The sequence below is a fragment of the Cheilinus undulatus genome, linkage group 21, assembly GCF_018320785.1.
Source record: "Cheilinus undulatus linkage group 21, ASM1832078v1, whole genome shotgun sequence".
NCBI classification, from domain to species: Eukaryota; Metazoa; Chordata; class Actinopteri; order Labriformes; family Labridae; genus Cheilinus; species Cheilinus undulatus.
Genome location: NC_054885.1, coordinates 7,885,750 through 7,904,918, shown reverse-complemented (window position 1 = coordinate 7,904,918; position 19,169 = coordinate 7,885,750). Strand labels below are relative to the sequence as shown.

At 40.9% G+C, this 19,169-nt stretch overlaps 1 protein-coding gene across 4 annotated transcripts in view; it reads left to right on the top strand.

Annotated features, from left to right (window-relative positions):
• Positions 1–18,307, top strand: part of LOC121529121 (integrin alpha-3-like) — a 50,591-nt gene extending 32,284 nt beyond the window's left edge. For 3 of the 4 annotated variants that reach the window (XM_041816823.1, XM_041816822.1, XM_041816826.1), the window contains 15 exons: positions 1,551–1,684; positions 5,088–5,234; positions 6,168–6,280; positions 7,248–7,416; positions 8,817–8,903; positions 9,019–9,098; positions 9,172–9,249; positions 9,330–9,432; positions 9,503–9,679; positions 11,660–11,794; positions 12,049–12,159; positions 12,437–12,535; positions 12,668–12,793; positions 12,987–13,128; positions 16,322–18,307. In XM_041816823.1, coding sequence (XP_041672757.1) covers positions 1,551–1,684; positions 5,088–5,234; positions 6,168–6,280; positions 7,248–7,416; positions 8,817–8,903; positions 9,019–9,098; positions 9,172–9,249; positions 9,330–9,432; positions 9,503–9,679; positions 11,660–11,794; positions 12,049–12,159; positions 12,437–12,535; positions 12,668–12,793; positions 12,987–13,097 — 1,670 coding nt within the window. In that variant the 3' untranslated portion in view covers positions 13,098–13,128; positions 16,322–18,307. Of the gene's footprint in view, positions 1–1,550; positions 1,685–5,087; positions 5,235–6,167; positions 6,281–7,247; positions 7,417–8,816; positions 8,904–9,018; positions 9,099–9,171; positions 9,250–9,329; positions 9,433–9,502; positions 9,680–11,659; positions 11,795–12,048; positions 12,160–12,436; positions 12,536–12,667; positions 12,794–12,986; positions 13,147–16,321 lie in introns of all 4 variants that reach the window. The other variant, XM_041816824.1, reaches the window with a different exon arrangement.
• The last annotated feature ends 862 nt before the right edge of the window (positions 18,308–19,169 follow it).

Here is a 19,169-nt window from a genome sequence, read left to right as displayed (position 1 = left end):
AAAAGTAGCAAAAAGATGGGGGGAAATAAGTGAAAAATAATTAAAATTGGCAAAAACAGCAAAAAGGTGGGGGGAAATTAGTGAAAAATAACTAACATTGGCAAAAAGTAGCAAAAAGATGGGGGGAAATAAGTGAAAAATAACTAAAATTGGCAAAAGCAGCAAAAAGGTGGGGGGAAATAAGTGAAAAGTAACTAACATTGGCAAAAAATAGCAAAAAGATGGGGGGAAATAAGTGAAAAATAATTAAAATTGGCAAAAACAGCAAAAGATGGGGGGAAATAAGTGAAAAATAACTAAAATTGGCCAAAAGTAGCAAGAAGGTGGGGGAAAACGGGAAAAGTGACATGTAATGGCAAGAGACACCTTAAATGGGCAAAAAGTGGCAAAAAGAAAAAAGAAAAAAAAGGGGCAAAAAAATTGCAAATTAGGCCAATGAAAGCTTGACAATTAAATTTGAAAAAGGCTTCTGTATAAGTGTGGGAGACAAATTGCAATGGATAGTTCTGAGGCCAAAGTTTCCCTTTTCAATGGTTTTCCAGGGGAATCATATTTCAAATTAAGACACAAATCCTCACAAAAGAGCCACACGTTTAGTATCACTGCCTTAGAAAAACCCTGTAGCGCCACATTATGTAATAATGTAATAAATTTTCAATTCGTTATGTAATAACGCCACATTTTGTAAGCCACTTAGTGGTTAGGGTGAGGGCAAGGTAGTAGGGTATACCCTGGAGCCCACCTTAAGTCCTAGGGTTAAGGTTGGGTGTTTAGAGCCCTGAAGGGGGGTTAGGTTTAGGCATAAGTCACTAAGCGGTTAGAGTTAGGGCAGGGTAGTTGGGTAGGGCATACCTTGGAGCCCACAATAAGTCCTGTGGTTAGGGTTATTACATAATGCGGCGTTATTACATAATGTGGCGCTACAAACCCCTTTCATGCCTATTTAAGGGCATGATATGGCAGGGCAGTGTGCAGACACAGAAGGCATACAGGGATAATAGAAGTTAGACATCAGTAATGTTTATTTCTATTTTTATTTCTAGTCCAACTCCAAATGACACCAATAGTGGAATATTTTATCATATTTTTGGAACCAGCGGCTTATACTTAATTTATGCTTCAAATACATTAACTGGAGGAAATCACTGGTCCATAGGAGGGGCTTGTTGTACTTTTTGTTTGCTGATGTTTGTTTTGTTTTCCTACTCAGTTAAACTATTCAACTTCTTGACATGCACCACCAAAAAAAAAAAAGACTTGCAAGTAAACTGATGAGTCGGCACTCTGATATGTCCTTTAGGGTTGTTATACTACTGGAATTAGAACTATACATGCCACAACAAACTGGTTCTGACAGCATCATCAGACCGTGTATCCAAACAGATTAACTGTAGCCTGTAACTGCCAAGCTCAATAATTAAACAACCCTTGAGGACATATCAGAGTGCTGACTCTTCAGTTTATCTTTGGTTTGAACGCTGTAGCAGTGAGTTGCTGACTTGTGCTAACCAACATTTCTTTAATTTTCCTTCCTTCTGTCCTTCTCTCAGCCATCCACTACACCCTCACCGCTGACACTACCAGCTTCAAGTCCCGCCTCCGTTTCCGTGATGGGCAGAGCGAGTACTCCGGATATGTGTCGATGCCGAAGGAAGAGTGTGAAACGGTGGAAGTGGGACTACGGGTGAGACGGTGTTAGCAGCTCCTAGCATCCATTAGCATCCCCATCCAGTCCTGATGGGTGAAGTTTACGGTTGCTTCATAGGCGCTGTAAAAGCATCAATCAATACTCAAATACTCCAAACAATAACTTTAGCTGCATAGACTAAGTAGATAATGGCGCTATGAAAATAATAAAGTGGATAGATAACAGCTACATAGCTAAAGTAACTAAAGCTAAGCTCATATAGCAGCAGTAAGCTACATATCCACATCATATACATAGTTAAAATAGCTTTAGCTCAATTGCTAAAGCTCACTTTGCTAAAGCTAACTTGGCTACAGATAAAGTGGCTATATAGCTAATGTGGCTAAAGCTAAGCTCACAAAGCAGCTGTGTAAGCTACATAGATATGTTATCTACTTCTGTTTTAGCTTGATCTGTGTTTGCTAAAGCCCATGTTTCTAAAGCTAACTTAGCCATAGATAATAGAGCTACATTGCTAAAGCTAAGCTCACAAAGCACCTATGTAAGCTACACATATACAATAGCTACTTCTGCATTAGCTTTAGCTTTGCTTGCAAAAGTTGAGGTTGCTAAAGCTAGAGTAGCCGTAGATAATAAAGCGACATAGCTATTATAGCTAAGTAGCTAAAGCTAAGCTTTAGACAAAGATGTGTTATCTACTTCTATGTTAGCTTTAGCTTCATTTACAGAAGCTCAGGTTGCTTAAAGTAACTAAGCTACATTGACAAATGTAGTAACGTTAATTATGTAGCTGGCCTAGCTTTGGATAAAACGAACAGGTTCTGTTTAAGGGATTTCTGGATTTGACAGGTCTGGCAGTAATCAGGCCTGGGCGTGGCTAGTGAAATCAATGTCAAAGCGCCATCAAACATAATTTTCAAGTTCTCCCCGAACAAAATAATAAATAATAAACAAATAAATATATAAATGTGACAAAAACTACACAAAATAATCTAAATAGCTCCAGCACATGTGATTAATACAAGTTAAAAAAGACAAATGAATTTAATTGCACTGCGATAAAATGCCAGTTCAAAAGCCCTCTCATAGCTGCTGTCACCAGTGATGGTAAGAAAAGGTCTAAAAACATTTTAGCCAAGCTTTCAGATGTTTGAATTTTTAATTAAAGGAAGTTTTGCCATGTGAGATAAGAAACCCTTAGTTTTGCTGCAGAGCTATAATCAGCCCGCTGCTGACAAAATCCACATCCTCCTTCAAGCAAGCTTTCTTATCAAGAAGCCTTAATAACCTGCCACCGTAAAGGATGAGTTTGACCTTTTTTGTTTGAGAAGTTGAGGATTTCTAAGACTGAACCTTTAACAGGAAGCAGTCAGGAGAGTTTCTGCTGCTGAGAATGAAATGCAGTTGAACTAAGGTCACTGTCTTCTAGGATTGTTTTGTTTCACATAATTCTTATCAGCATGGTTTCAGATGCTTGCCCTCATTGTCCCCGCTTGTTTGCAGTTTTGAGTTCTGTTGTTTTGTTTTCATCCGGGTCAAGCAGGAAGATGTGTGATGACTTGTCCTGTTAAAGCCTCAAACTGTTGTCTACTTTAGATGTTTATTTCACATTCCTTCTGGCCATTATCAAAAAATCCTTCCTCTGTTTTAAGCCTTGTTTTTCCTTAAATCAACATGCAGGGACTTGAAATTTGGGAGAGATCATGTCTCACAGCTTGTTTTTAATTAATTCTCTGTGAAAATGATGTCTGATATGTGCTCTGACTATGGAAACAGCAGGGACTCACCTTAAAACAGGTATCCTATTAACCGCTGACCCTTTGTCAAGTCCTGCTCTCCTCTGTTAGCATTTTATTTATATTCAGCTGATTTGATTCTTTGATCAACTTGGCCTAAGTGTAGAATAAAGACAAAGATGTGCTTGTTTAGCAAGAAGACATAAATGAATACAATCTGCCTACAATCTACAATCTGTTATATAGTATATTCTGTTCCAGAGTGCTGTGTAGTGTGGTGGTTCCATCTCGGACTTCTTCCGGTTGATTCTGGGGTGAATTTTAGCCCCTATGCTCTTCAGTACCTGGACTGGATAATGGGTCAGGTTATCTAGGGCACCATACTGTGGTGTCATTTGGCGATGTCCAGATCACTGACCTGGTCTTTTTTGATGATGCTGTGATGCTTGCAGGGACTGTAGATGTCCTTACAGGGGCTCTTACCAAGCCAAGTGAGGAGGTTGAGGCATTAGGAATGTACATTTCCTGGGCCAAAATGAAGATCCAGGAATCTGAGTGAATCATGGGGGTGTGGGGGTTGTGGAGCAGTTCACCTACCTTTGCCAAGTAATCCATCGATCCACTGACTGCAAGGCCGAGAACAACCAAAGACCTGGACTCACACATGGGGCGATGGGTCCGCTAACCAAGACAGTGTGACATTCTTGGTACCTGAGCATGCAGACGAAAGTCAAAGTCTTTCGGTCCTTAGTCCTGGTCTTACTGTACTGCTGTGGGCGTTGACTCATGGCCAGTGACTCATGGCCAGGCCGGACTCCTCTGTAATGACTTCTCTTTGGCAAGACCGTGTGTCCAATGCTGACAGGTTCAGGATTATGGGGATTGGAAAGGTCAGTACAGGACCAAGGATGACACAGCAGAGTGCCAAAACGGTATATGCTCCTATATCTGACCTGACGGAGCAGCAGTGTCGGCATAACATTATGCTAGCATAACTAGCAATGTAGGTTTGTAGGTTTGCTATTGAGTAGCATTAAAGCTACTTAAACTTAACAGGATATCACATCTTGTCTGTATTAAAAATGTTTTCTCTTACCTTTGAGTATATGTATGTGTGATTTAGATGGGTTGAATTGCTTGGGCAGTCGTCCACAGAGTCAAATCCCCCCCAAAAAAGGCGATTTCCATAGTTACGTTTGGTTTCGAAAACTGGATGCAAAAACTCCTGGATTACAATGTTGATATCTTTAGTTGGTCTTGCAGACACCCCAGGGATACCTTTCTTAAGTATACTAAAGTAGCAAAGGTTACAATTTCACCACAACACACTAAAAAGACTTGGCAAAGTTCAAATTGTCAATTGGATGGTAGCTCATCACCCAGCTAAGAGAGGGCAGTCCTCTGATTACCGGGAAAAAAACATGTGACATTTACAGTGACGTAATGATGTAGCTGTAAGGGCCAGCTCCAGCATGTGAAAAGGAAACAGTTCTTTGTCGGTTCAATTGAACCAACTCTGAACCATCTCCACCTCTAGCCAAGCACAAGCCCTGGAACTGGCTTGGTGGAAAAGGGGTATGAGAGAGACAATGCAGTTGTAATAAGAGGCTGTGCAGAGACAGGAGGAAAATCACTGATACTGGTGAAGAATAGTAGAGAAGAAGTTGGCAAATGAAGGTGTGGTTGTGCTTTATGTCCTGCAGAGCCGCACCATCCGAGACAAAGTGGAACCTCTGGTGTTTTCCTTGAACGTCTCTCTGTACGAGAAGCTTCCAAAGAAAAGAAAGGCCATACAGGACCTAAAACAATTCCCAGTGCTGAGCCAGACACCCAAACCAATCAGAACAGAGGTAAGAAATAACAGAACTGCTCAGAACTCCGCATAACAAGAATCAAAACCCCACAGAACCCAGGTAAAGCCAGTCAGTAAATTTGCTGGTTTGAACAGAGCACCCTAGAACTCTCAACTGAAAAAACAGCCAAACATATATAGAACAACCCCAAAAATCTTGTTAGAACTACACAGAACCCTTTTGAAATCCATTAAAAAAATCATCAGAAATACACACAATTCAATTCTAAAGCATTTAGTATCTAGATCAATGAAAACCAGAGCCCCACAGAAGCAATCTGAGTCTAGATCAGAACCAACATGACTTATAGGTTGTTTGCAACCACCTGAACCTGAATGCCTGTTGGGGGTAGGAAGTGAGGGACAGCCATTACGAATGACTGGGAACTAAGGACTTTTACTACTTTACAGCTCTAAATGGACCTGTACACTGCAGTTAGCATCAGAAAATTTCAACATACGCTGAGTACAACCACTACACTTTATGTGCTATCAACCGAATCAAACTTGTGGGGTGAATACCCAAGTAAAGATGTGCTGTCCATGAACGGGCCTGTCCTAAGAAACAGCACTTTAATGTGAGCCACAGTAGCTAGCTCCCGTTTGAGTGCCAGTTTCCTTTCCTCCATTTTTTAACCATTATTTGATCCATGTTTAAAAAGCCAAACTGGTACCAAATGAAGAGCCGCCCAGGAGCCAAACAAAAAGCTCCCTCTGAGTTTAGACAAATTGTGTGGATTTCTTACAAGAGACAGATTTCCCATCACAAGCTGATTTCACACTGCAATTTATGAACCTACCATACTTAAATCCATTACCGATACCACCAAAACCAGTGCAGTCAGAACCAACATAAAACTCTCTCATTGCAATCATAAGTGAAAGTTCCTCACTGTTATAACATTTCTTTACTGTTTTCTCCTTCTATCAGATCCACTTCCTGAAGGCTTGTGGTTCTGATAATCTCTGCCATAGTAATCTGCAGATGAGCGCCCAGTTCACAGATGAGAACCAGAAACCCTTGCCCACCAGTGGCATTGCAGGGTGAGAATTGCATTTTTTAAATGTATGTATTTATCTTTGCATATTATTATCTGCATTATTCCCAATCTCCCTCACTGCGTACATCGATCCTTATCCTGTGTCTTGCTGAACCAGTTATCCTAAGACTTGATGTGGCTTGACCTAACCTCTATTTAAACATGTAGACTCTTACTTGGGAGATATTTAACGTTAACCACTGGCTTTCTCTGAAATAATAAGAAATCCATATCAGTTCCTAGAGCCAAGGTTCCCAAGATTGGCACCAAATTAAAAAAGACCTCAGACTAAACTTGTTTTTTTTCTCAAGTACTTGCCAAGGCATGGACTTGAAAAAAATCAACACTTAAATTGACTTGGTGTTACCCCAGAAGACGTACAAAATTGATTTTTCAACTTTAATCATCCCTAATGCAACATGGAGTTGCAACCCTGTGGGCTTTTTATTCGCAGTGGTTGAGTGCAATTTGAACTAAGTGGCAGGAAAACCTTTGATCAAGAATTCTGGGTAATGATCAAAAGAATAAGATTGTTAATACATGGCCTTAAAGATAGGGTGAGGAGTCCAGACATCAGGAGAGAACCAGGAGGAGAGCCACTTCTCCTTCAAATCGAAAGGAGCCAGTTGAGGTGGTTCTGATCAGGATACCTGCTGGGCAACCTCCCTTTGAAAGTCCCAGAATTTGCCAGAGGGATTATATAACCTCTCTGGTCTGGTCTGGGAAAGCCTCAGAATCTCTCAGAAAAAGTTATAAAGTGTTGCTACGGAAAGGTATGCCTTGGTTGTCTTGCTTAGCCTGCTGCCATCTGGCCCCAGAAAAGCAGAAGATGATGGACGGAGTAAAGCTGAAGGGTGGAGCAGAAATGGCTCCAAGTTGGCCAGTGTATCTTCTGTCCACTCACTTGTTCCCTCTATGGACGTCATCTGCCATATTGTGATTTGTGTATTCCTGTATTTGTCTGTTTCCAGGCAGGAGGACAAACAGATGTGGTACTATGATGGCAGCACTAGTCGATTGTTTCTGGAAGTCAACGTCAGCAATACACCATCACCAGGTCGACCAGCAGAGGATGCTCATAACACAGTTTTAAGGATTAGCATTCCCCGGTTCCTCACCTACTCTGCGGTCCGAACAAAGGTAGTAGATGCTTGTCCTCTAACTTGATCCTTGACTTAACCAGAGTTTCAAGTGGCAGTTGACATGAGACCTTGACTTTCTCTAAAACACTTCACTGACAGGATCTTGAACGGAGATCCCCGTGCACAGCCCAGGTAGTCAGGTGCTGGTCCGTAGCAGGTCCGAAGTAAACAAAAAGAAATGTCTATCTCATTGTGTGGCGGATCATTTCTTTTTGTTTACTTCACTGACAGGCTTCGGACTTGCTTGGCTGTTGTACCGGAGGGACTGAAAGATTGACTTGGGAATTATCCAGAAGTACTTGACTTACTGGCTTGAGACTTACAAAGAAGGAGTGATTTATTTTGCTTAAGAATTTACTTAAAGTACTTGACTTCATAGCTTAAGACATTCCCTGGGATCTGACTGGTGACTTAGGATGTACTCTTGAAGACTTGGCTCTCTGGCTAACCCAAATAGGACTGTCTTCACATTTACACAGAGAAATTCAGATAAGATAAGACTTCACTGACCTCAGAGTAGGGAAATTTCCAGGTTGACTTGATTGCTTGACAAATCTCTAAAGACTTAACTGATTTGCCTGAGAATTTGCTTAAAATTCTTGACTGAATGTCTGTGGACTTGCCCTTAAAGGCTTGAATGGTTGATTTGAGACTTACTATGAAGTATCAGACCTATTAGCTCAAGGTTAATCCTGGAGGACTTAAATGATGACTGAAGATTTACTTAAGTGGGCTTGACTGTTTGGCTTGGGGTTTACCTTGAAGGAGATGATTGATTTGCTAGGCTTCGGTTACATTGCATAACTTGACGGACTTAACTGAATGAAAGTTTAAAATGGTTGGCTGAAAATGTACCCTAGAGCAGCGGTACCCAACCTTTTTTGCACCACTGACTTGTTTCATGAAAGAAAACATTTTCATTGACAGGCCATCAATGTGTGAAGGACAAATGCACCCAAATAAAATGATATAAGTAGCATGAAAACAAAGTGCAGAAAAAATGCTCACTGTAATGCTGAATCAGTCGTCGCATTAAAATCACCTGTCACAATACACCTGTATTTTGAGTGGGACCCTGGTCTTGGGGGGCAAATGCAGCTTCCTTTTTATTGGCAGTTGTAGGCTCTACTTATGTCTGCTTATTGAGCTATTTCCCCTCCAGCAACATCTTGCAGACTCTGATAGTCAACGAAATAGAAATAGAATCAGAAATGTATTCTTTCTGTGTGACCCGGTGCCAAATGACCAACAGACCAGTACTGGTCTATGGCCTGGTGGTTGGGGACCACAACCCTAGAGAACCTGAGTGAGTGGACATGGAGTTGCTTGAGACTCACAAATGTGTTGACTTAACCCAAAAGTGTTAACTCTACAGTCTTTTCTCTGTTTCTTCAACAGAAAGACGTCCAGGACATTGTGAGGTGTTCTGTCAACAACACAGCTCTTCTTTGTGATGTTGGGAATCCACTGAAAAGCAATCACAGGGTGCATAACATTCTCTACCATCTATAACAGCTTTTTCGGTTCTGCTCGCACTGTTTTCTGTATTCCAGTCTTCTGCAGAACTCTTCTGTGACTCCACCTTCTCTCCCTGCTATAGGTTCAGGTTTTGATCATATTTCAGCCGTCTGAGATCAGTTTAGACACTAGAGTGATCGAGTCTGAGCTAAAGCTTTCCACGTAAGACTCACACATACATGCATTTGTGTTAATGCTCCTTATTGGATGGTTCTAACGGTTTTTATGTCTTCAGGCTTAGTGAGCAGTCAGATCTATTTCCTCTTCACATCTCCATGTTGGTTGATTATTCGCTGCAGACATCTCTCACTCTGTAAGTAAGACAAAGAGTTTAAGATTCAGTGCTAAACTTTCACTTGATGACCTCTACTTTCTTATCTGTTGTCCTGATAGAATAAATCCCCCAGAATTCATCTCCTTCAGTGGTGAGGTGGTTGGTGAGTCGGCCATGAAAACGACAAACGATGTTGGCAGTCTGGTGCTCTTTACCTTACAGGTTAGTCTAAACTCTGTCTATTGGTAGATTACTAGCATGTCAGGTGTAAATATTTCCCCTTCTCTGATAGGTTCACATTATTGGGAAGCCACTGGGTCAACTGGGTGACCTTGGGGTGGAATTTGATTGGCCATTAGAGGTCCCCAATGGAAAGTGGCTGCTGTACCTGACAGAAATCCAAATGAACGGTACATCACAGTCTCACTGTACTCCACCTGAGGATATCATCAACCCCCTCAACCTCAAGGTAACTATAACTATTATCAGCTTCAGTTTGACCTGTTTAAAGTAATGGTCATTAGCTTGTGCATTGCTGGAAAAAGGCATGGAATCCTGTCTGGACTAACCAGCAAAACCCTGGACAGGCTCAAGTATGTCCAAAAATCCACTGCCAGGGTTCTCACCAACACGAGGGTCCAGTGGCACATTAATTCTACCCTTATCGACCTTCATTGGCTGCCATTAAGAACAAGATTCTGACCTACAAATTCCGCCATGCCCTTGACCCTTAGTATCTCTCCAACCTGGCCCTGGAACCTCTGCTCCTCCAAACAATGGCCTGCTCTATATTCCCAACCCCAGACTCTATACCAAGGGAGACAAAGCCTTTAGCACTTCAGCCCCCACCCTATGGAACACCTCCCTGCAGATATCCACAAAGACCCCTCTTCAATCATTTAAGAACTCCTCAAGCAATACCTACTCACCACAGTCAATAACCTCTCAAAAATCTACCCTAAGAGAGACTATATTCTGTTCTTCATGAGAACATTTTGTGGACGACAATAGCCACAGCCAGAGGCATTAGGTTTTTGGGCTGTCTGTCCGTTCTTGCCTGTATATCCCTATATCCAGGCCATTCTAATGAACGCAGGATCTCAAAGGCTACATTCACACTGCAGGCCTTAATGGTCAGATTCTTTGTTGGCAGTTCAAACTGTGGTTAAATTCTAAAAGATCAAATATGTATTTTATTTGGTACTAAATGTATAAGTGGCCTGAATCTGATATAAAGATCAGATTCAATGTGACCACCCACCAATCCACCCATCAATCCTCTCCTGCTTATCCGGGGCCAGGTTGCGATGGTAGCAAGCTGAGCAAGTCAACCCAGACATCCCTCTCCTCAATGAGATTTTAAATTCCTTCTGGTGTTCCCAGACCAGACAGGATAAATAATCCCTCCTTCTCCGAGGTCTCTTCCCAGCTAGACTTTCCCAGAAGACCTTCAAAGGGAGGCACCCAGGAGGCATCCTGATCAGATGCCTGAACCACCTCAACTGGCTCTTCTTGATGCAAAGGAGCAGCGTCGCTACTCTTAGTTCCTCCCGGATGTCTGAGCTCCTCACCCTATCTCTAAGGCTGAGCCCAGCCCAGGAGAAAACACATTTCAGCCACTTGTATCTCATTCTTTTGGTCATTACCCAGACTTCATGACCATGGGTGAGGGTTGGGAGGAAGACTGAACGCTAAATCGAAAGCTTTGCCTTTTGGCACAGCTCCGTCTTCATCACGACGGACTGGCACAAAGCCCACAATACTGCTGATGATGCTCCATCCTCCTCTCCTTGCTACCCTCACTCATGAACAAGATCCCGGGATACTTGAACTCCTTCACCTGAAGCAGAGACTCAACCCACCCGAGGGAGCAATCCACCATTTTCCGGCAAAGAACCACGGCCTCTGACTCTCATCCTGACTGCCTTGCACTCAGCTGCAAACTGCCCAGTGCCTGCTGGAGGTCCCCGGTTGAGGAAGCCAACAGAACCGCATCATCTGCAAAAAGGAGAGACGGAATTCTGAGGTCCCTAACCGGAAACCTTCCTCCCTCACTGTTTACACTCAGAAAAAAATCAGTTATGAAGCACCAAAAGGCTTTGAGGGATTTTCTCCAGACTTTGCATGAATGGCCCCTCTGCCTCAGGGATGTACTCATTAGAATTTTGAGGCTATAGGTCAAAGGTCAGTGTCACAGGGCTTAATGTCCACTCTCACTCAACGATCAACTGATTAGATTTTGTAGGTCATGGGCAAAAACAAACAAACCACAGCTTCTTGAACCACCACTGCACATCCACTGTCTAGCAACTGTACACCAGGCAGTAGTTCTACTTTCACATGAATGCTTCTTTGTTTATTGTTAGAAGAGAACTTCCTACAATTAAAAAACTGCCTATATATGTAACCCTACTCCTGATCCATTGCTAATGAATTTCTCTTTGCCTAGCTGTCAAAAGAGGATGAGAAGAACAGGAGGAGAAGGAGTCTTGAGGAGACGGTCCAAGAGAAAAAGGTGTCCAAGGGTGAAAGAACTCTACCTGTCCTCCACCTGCAGGGAAAGAAAAAGAAGTCCTACAGTCTGGTACAAAAACATCTCCGTTCTTGCAGTGTCTCAGGTTTTCTAAGCAGTCAAGCTCTGGTCACAGCTTTGCAAAATATAATTCCCATTAATATGCCAAAAGTGTGTGTTGTTTTACTTCAGTCTTTTTGAGGACTTCCTGCAGAGTTATTGTGGCATCTTGTGAAAGTTAAAACTTGTCTAAGGTTTACTTGTTATGTTTCATAATGGATTTCAGTAAGGTACAAGTACTAATTTCATACATTTTGTCTGTGCAGGACTGTGCTTATGGGGCTAAATGTGTCAAGTTCGTCTGTCCACTAGTCAACATGAACAACACAGCAACCTTGGCTATCAGAGCACGACTGTGGAACTCCACTATGATCGAGGTACAAGCCAGAGGTTCTGCAGAGAATTCCCCTTTTTGGGGGGCAAGTTGTAATTTCTACCTAGAGAAATTAAACCAAAACGGCCATGTTTTGATCAGAAAAACATTCTTTATTCTTAAGGTACTTTTGTGTCCTAAAAGCACTGAAATATCCAGGCAAAAATAAAAAGTATAGTCGGCTTTAAGAAGCCTCCATCTCATGCCTGGACAAGCTGTGCAACACAACACTCGTTATCCAAACTTTTTCATGGATTCAGGTTTTCTTGTGTTTTTGTCAGGACTACAATGATGCAAGGACTGTGACGATTCGAGGCAAAGCGACTTTGAAGCTGCAGACTAGCAAACCATCAGTCAGCATGGACTCTCAGAGCACAGAGGTTCTAAACTGCTGCAAGCATCCTCAAGAAACTGACCTTACATCACATCCACTAATCAAACACCCTATTAAAGCATCCCCTCTCTTTTCAACAGTGCAGTGTTTTGATGTTCCTTATCTACCTCCTCTGCAGATTGAAGTAGACGTTTATCCAGACCAGGGACTGGAGGTGGACTCTGGCGCCTCACTGTGGATAATCATGGTGTCTGTCCTAGCAGGAGTATTACTGCTGGCTCTGATCTGCCTGCTGCTTTGGAAGGTAAACTTGCTTCTTTCTAAGGAAGTCCACCAGACAAAAGCAGAACAATTCCGTTTTATAGCAGGGTGTTTCTCAGTCTACTGACCAAAGTCTATTACTTATCATGTTTTTCTGTGCATTCACCATGAAATCATGTATTTGTAAAGTTGGTAAAGGTTGGTAAAGTGCCATTGTGTCGCCCCTTGCTGTTCAGTGTGGTTTCTTCAAGAGAGCTAGCACCAGAGAGCTGTACCAGCCTAAGACCCAGAAAGCCCACATGAAGAGTCAGCCATCAGAGCATGACAGGCTGGACGAAGAGCTCTGAGGCTGGGGCACTGCTGCTAGAGAGCCCTGCTGTAAGGACCGGCTGCTGGGTGACTGGCTGTTATTCAGTGTCTCTGACTGCTCCTTCCTCTTACTTCCTACTGACTGCTTTAGATTGTATTTGATACTGGCTTCATTTTCACTCTATCTGAGCGTTTCTGACTGTTTCTGAGTCGTACTGCTACAACTTGTCACGTCTGGTTCTAATGGACAGACTAGAAACTGGCCTAACTGATGTTGATAGTGGAGCTGGGCACGTCCAACATGCTAAGAGACGTAGCCTTTGTGACGTGGTTAACCTCCTAAGACCCTGCATTCTTATATGAGGACTTTACATTCTGGCTTTCCTACAACATAGTAATCATTTCTACTGTTAAAATTTTTTAGATAGATGTCTGGAATTTCCATTGAAGTTTAAGTATTTCACTTGAAAAATAAAATTTTCAAGGAAATTTTAGGGAATATATATCTTTGGGGATATTTTTGTACATTTTTGGATGTTTCATTGAACGTATTTGTTGTAAATTTCTTTTTTTTTTTTGTTAGTTTTTAATGGGAATTTTTTGATGTTTGGGGACCTTTCGTTTGGAAATTTTCTGGCATTTTTGTGTAAAGATTAAATTTTAGGGGAGAATTTGCGTAGACATTTTTTGGGTTTTCTCACAGAAATTTTGATTTTTTTTTACATTTGTGATATTAGATTGTTAATTGGGGGAGTCCTTTGAAATGTGTACATTTTTTGGATATTTCAGGGAATTTGTCTGCATTTTTGGAGGAATTTTCTGACTTTTTTATTCAATCTTGAGGAATATTTTTGCACATTTTGGAGGCTTTATCGAAAGTTTTTTGCTGTGAAATTTTTGAGAATTTTCATGGGATTTTTTTTTAAGGTTTGGGGAGCTTTAGTGTGGAAATTTTCTGGCATTTTTGTGTAAATTTGGGGAGTGTATTTTAGGTGAATTTTACTTAATTTTTTGTGGAGAATTTGCTGAGACATTTTTGGGTATCCTCACAGAAATTTGAAAAAAATATTTTTTGATTTTTTGATATTTGATTGAAAATTGAGGGGGTCTTTTGGAATGTGTAGGATTTTGTGGAAATGTCAGGGAATTTGTTCAGATGTTTGGGGGAATTTTCATGGAATCTTTGGAAATATTTTGTACATTTTGGGGAATTTGAAATCTTTGGGGTATGTTTTTTTTTTTTAATTTTCAGGAAGTTACATTTAATTTTTGTTATTATTTAGGCTTTATGATAAAGTTTCATCGATACATTTGAGGAATATTTGAAGAAATTTGGGGTATTTTCATAGGAAGCTGTAAAAACATGTTTTAAGAATTTTACACAAAATCTTAGATATATTCTTTAAAATTGAGGGAATAAATGATATTGTACATAATTTATGGCTAAAATCAACTCCTGTTCAAAGACAAAGCTGAGCTTTTAAACTCATCTTCCTAATTATTCTGAATAAGTGGGAGGGACTAAAGATGAAGCTCAGATCTCAGGAGGTTAAACACACAATATGACCAGTGCTGCACATTTCCATCATCTCCATTTACCTCTTTTGAATTAAGGACTCTGTTCAGTAAAAACTGAACCTCTTCAGGTGTATTTACTAAACAGAAAACTGATGTTTTGTTTTCATTTATAAATTTCCCATGTTGAGGGCACTGAAAAAGGCACATCTGGGTTTGCATTGGAAGCGGCCCCAGATTGCACATACGCGACTATATGCTGTCTGACGGTAGTGAACTGTTTGGGTCATGTTAAGGATACAGTCTAACTTATTATTACCTGACTGCTGTTGTAGTAGCTTGCTGTTACTGACTGTTTTTCTCTGCTATCTGGAAGGTGCTTTTCCAGATAAAGTTCTTCACTTCCTTCCTTCTTTGCAGCTCATCTGACTCCTGCTTCTATTAACTGATCAATAACTGTGCTGATCCTTCTACAGTCTTTGCTACTGATACCTGACCTTTTCTACTTCCTGTTTACTTCCTGTCAAAGTGAATGTCTCTGTATGGGCTTGATTATCCTGGTTTGAAGTATCCTGTTTTTATGTTTGGGCATGTACACTTCATATTAAAACACACAGATTTGCTACAGAGAGAACTTGAAAAAGTGTTTTCTCCCTTCCTGATTTCTCAAGTTTTTGCATTGTTGTCACACTTAAATGTCTCAGATCATCGAGTAAATTTAAACAGGAGACAAAGATAACCTGAGTAAACAAAAAATATAGTTTTTAAATGATTATTTCAGAAACTAAATTTTTTTAAAGCCGAGTTTCGATTTCATAAACTACACACAGGCCTGATTGATGCTGGACTTGTTGAATATAGAAATCCTTTCAATAGAACCTGTCTAACAAAGTGAAGTAGGCTAAAAGATCTCCAACACATCATGGAACCATCTATAGAAATTCAAGAACAGATAAGAAACAAAGTCACTGACATCTATCAGTCTGAAAAGGCTTACAAAGCCATTTCTAATGCTTTGAGCCTTCAGGGAACCATGGTGAGAGCCATTATCCACAAATGGGGAAAACTTGAGACAGTGGTGAACCTTTCCAGGAGTGGCCAGCCTACAAAAATTACTCCAAGAGCATTTAGACGACTCATCCTGAAGGTCACAAAAGAACCCAGAACATCTAAAGACCTGCAGTTTCTAACCTCACGCATACTTTAGTTATACAGCAGAAAAATAATCCAAAACACAGCAGCAAGTCCACCCCTGAATGGCTTAAAAATTAACAAGACAAAGGTTTTAGAGTGGCATAGTCAAAGGCAAAGACTTAAATCTAATCAAGATGCTGTGGTATGACTTAAAACAGGCCGTCCATGCTGGAAAACCCTCCACTATGGCTGAATTAAAACTATTACTCAAAGAAGAGTGGAACAAAATTCCTCAACAGCGACGTGAAAGGTGGAAAAATCATTTATAATGTCCCCTTTACAAGAATAAATCACCATTAAAAAACATGGAAAATAAGATCCAAAATTTAGAAAGTGGGATACTGGCATGTTTCATGTTTATAGAGATATGAAAAACCTGATTTCTCTGTGTGCATGTAATCACCAAACCATGAATATGTTTAAAACTGGGATAAGCCTAATAACCAGGATATTCAAGTCAATGTTAAAGCACTCTGTCTCCTTCCTTTTTATCTACTCTACCACAGTGTCCATCTCCTGTTTACCTTTATCCTGTTCTCTGTGTTGTCTGCAGTGTGGTTTCTTTGAACGCCAGAGGGCGTGGCGGGCTACAGTGCTCCACCAGGGGAGGATCATGGATAAAGACAAGCAGCAGCAGTATACTGATGCTGATGGTTTCCTGATTCAAGACAAAGTGTCTTCATCCAGAGGCAGGAAGTCCCCAAAACACTGGGTCACCTCCTGGACTGAGACAAACTAAGAAACCAGCAACCTTTGTGGACTAAAACATCTTGAACTGGACCAAACCAGACCAACACAAACTGAACTTAACAAGTCCAAACCAACACAACTTGACTGGAGCCGATGTATCCTGACCCCTACTGAGCCAGACCAACAAAGCCTGAACAAAAACCGAGATGGATCAACTCATCCTAAAAAAGACCAAGCCACATCAGCCCATCCTGGACCTGAGTAGTACATCCTTAGCCAGACCAAACCAGACCACAAATCCTGAACCAGACTTGGTCAGAACACAGCTTTCTGATCCATGCCAAGCCTGATGACTGCATTGCAAACTGTCTGTTTTCTATGCATCTATCCTGAGCTGAACCAGAATGTCTGTAATCAGTCTCAACCAACTTATCCTGATTGAGATCAACATATCCTGAATTAAACCACACAATAACATTCTGGACTGGACTTAGAAGTGGTTTTAACCAAACCAGACCAACACATCCTGAGCCACTTGACAATTTATAACCAGACCAAAACAAACCCCAGAACTGTCCTGTAAACCAACCAAACCAGGGCATCCTAATTGAGACAACACCAGAGAAGCTCATCTAGATTAAAACCTAAAATGATCAGTTTGGCCTGGAGAGGACCAAACCAGAACAAACATGCTAGAAAATTCCAAACAAGACCAACAAACTGTGAATCAGACTTAGCCAGGTCACCAACCATTTGTTGGCCTGAACTGGCTGAGGAATTAAAGGCTGACCAGACAAAAATGTCTTCAAAGGGCTGACAACAAAAACCAGACCAAAAAAAAAAATAAACAGTTGTTAATTATGAGGCCAACTGGACCAACAACTTCTATCCAGGACAAAAAGCTAAAACTGTCATCAATCAGACCAAACCAGACCAACAAATCCTAACCAGACCAAAACAGACCATTCAATCCTCAATCTATACACACCACGGCATCCTTAATCAGACCAAACCAGACCAACAACTCCTAACCAGACCAAACCAGACCAACAAATCCTGAACAGACCAAACCAGACCAACTGATCCTCAAACTAACCACATCATGGCCTTAAAAATCAGACCAAACCAAACCAACAAATTCTAACCAAACCATGGCCTCCTAAAACAGACCAAATCAAACCAACAACTCCTAACCAGACAAAACCAGACCAACTGATCCTCAAGCTAACCAAACCATGGCATCCTAAAACAGACCAAACCAGAAAAACAAATCCTAACCAGACAAATCCAGACCAACAAATCCTAACCAGACAAAACCAGACCAACAAATCCTAACCAAACAAAACCAGACCAACAAATCCTCAAACTAACCAAACCATGACATCCTAAATCACACCAAACCAGACCAACAAATCCTAAACAGACCAAAAAAAAAGTCAATCGATCCTCAAACTAACCAAACCATGGCAAACATATCCTCAACAAGAACAAACCAGACCAACTCAATATGAATTGGACTGGACCAATGCATCCAGAACCAAACCACACCAGTACATCCTTGACCGGACAAATACACATTAGTATTTACACTTTTTTCACCAAACTAGGCCAACATGGGGCCACTGGTTTAGCTCACCTGAAAGAGAAGGTGCCCCATATAGAGAAGCTAAAGGCCTCATCACAGGGTTCTAGGTTCCACTGCCAATCCATCTAAACCAGTACAAAACATCTTAAACTTAAAGGTACAGTGTGTAAAAATGGGACTATCGACATCTAACAGTCAATTCTGGAGTGTGATGCTCATTTCTCTGGTGATAACTGTGGGAACCAGTGAAGTTTAAAAATCAATACATGCTTAACTGTTATTTGGTTCCTTCTATGGTGCCATAGAAACAGGCAAAATGCAAAAATCCAAGATGGCAGCTTCCATAGAGGGGACCCTCCCTACGTATGAATAAAATCTACTTATAAATGTTATGTTTCATTTTAACCAAGCTTGTTTTGCTAAATGCTAATAGGCTAAATATTACACACTGCACCTTTAACCAACACACAGTCAACAGGTTCAATGAATTATGAACCAAACCAGACCAATGTGAACCAGTGCACTGCCATTTAATACCTGCCACTCTGAGTGTCTTTGTCTGCTGCCCTATGAAATTATTTTGTTTTCACAACTGTTATGAATTTAAACGCAGAGGTTTTGATCTGTTGGCAGGTTTTATTTTCTCCTTGTTTACGACCTTTGGTTTGACGTTTATTTTATGTTTGTTGTTCTTCGTGTCTTTTTATATGTATGTGAGTGAACTGAATTTCCCAGCATCCTTGTTGATTCAGAGTAAGATGGAAAGGACTGACAATACCAAACAGGAGAGATTTCCTGTATTAATCTGTTTTTTTTTTTTTTGTTTGTTTGGTGTTTTCTTGTGCAGGTGTTGTGTTTAGGTGCTGAAGGAGAAAACTGATTTTGTTATTAGAAATATGACAGCTGGCTTAAAAAGTACTGTTTTTGTCTTTTTTAGGTGTTTTATATAATTGTAATATTTCTGACAGCACTTGAAAGCAGCACATGCTTGTGTATAACATTGTGGTGTGTCATCACTGTGGTGAACTGTTGTCAGTATGTTTCCTGTTTGTCGATGATATTAAAGTATTTTTGGATAATTTTTTTGTCAGTTCTTGCCATGATGCCCCAGAGTCAATCAGTTTTG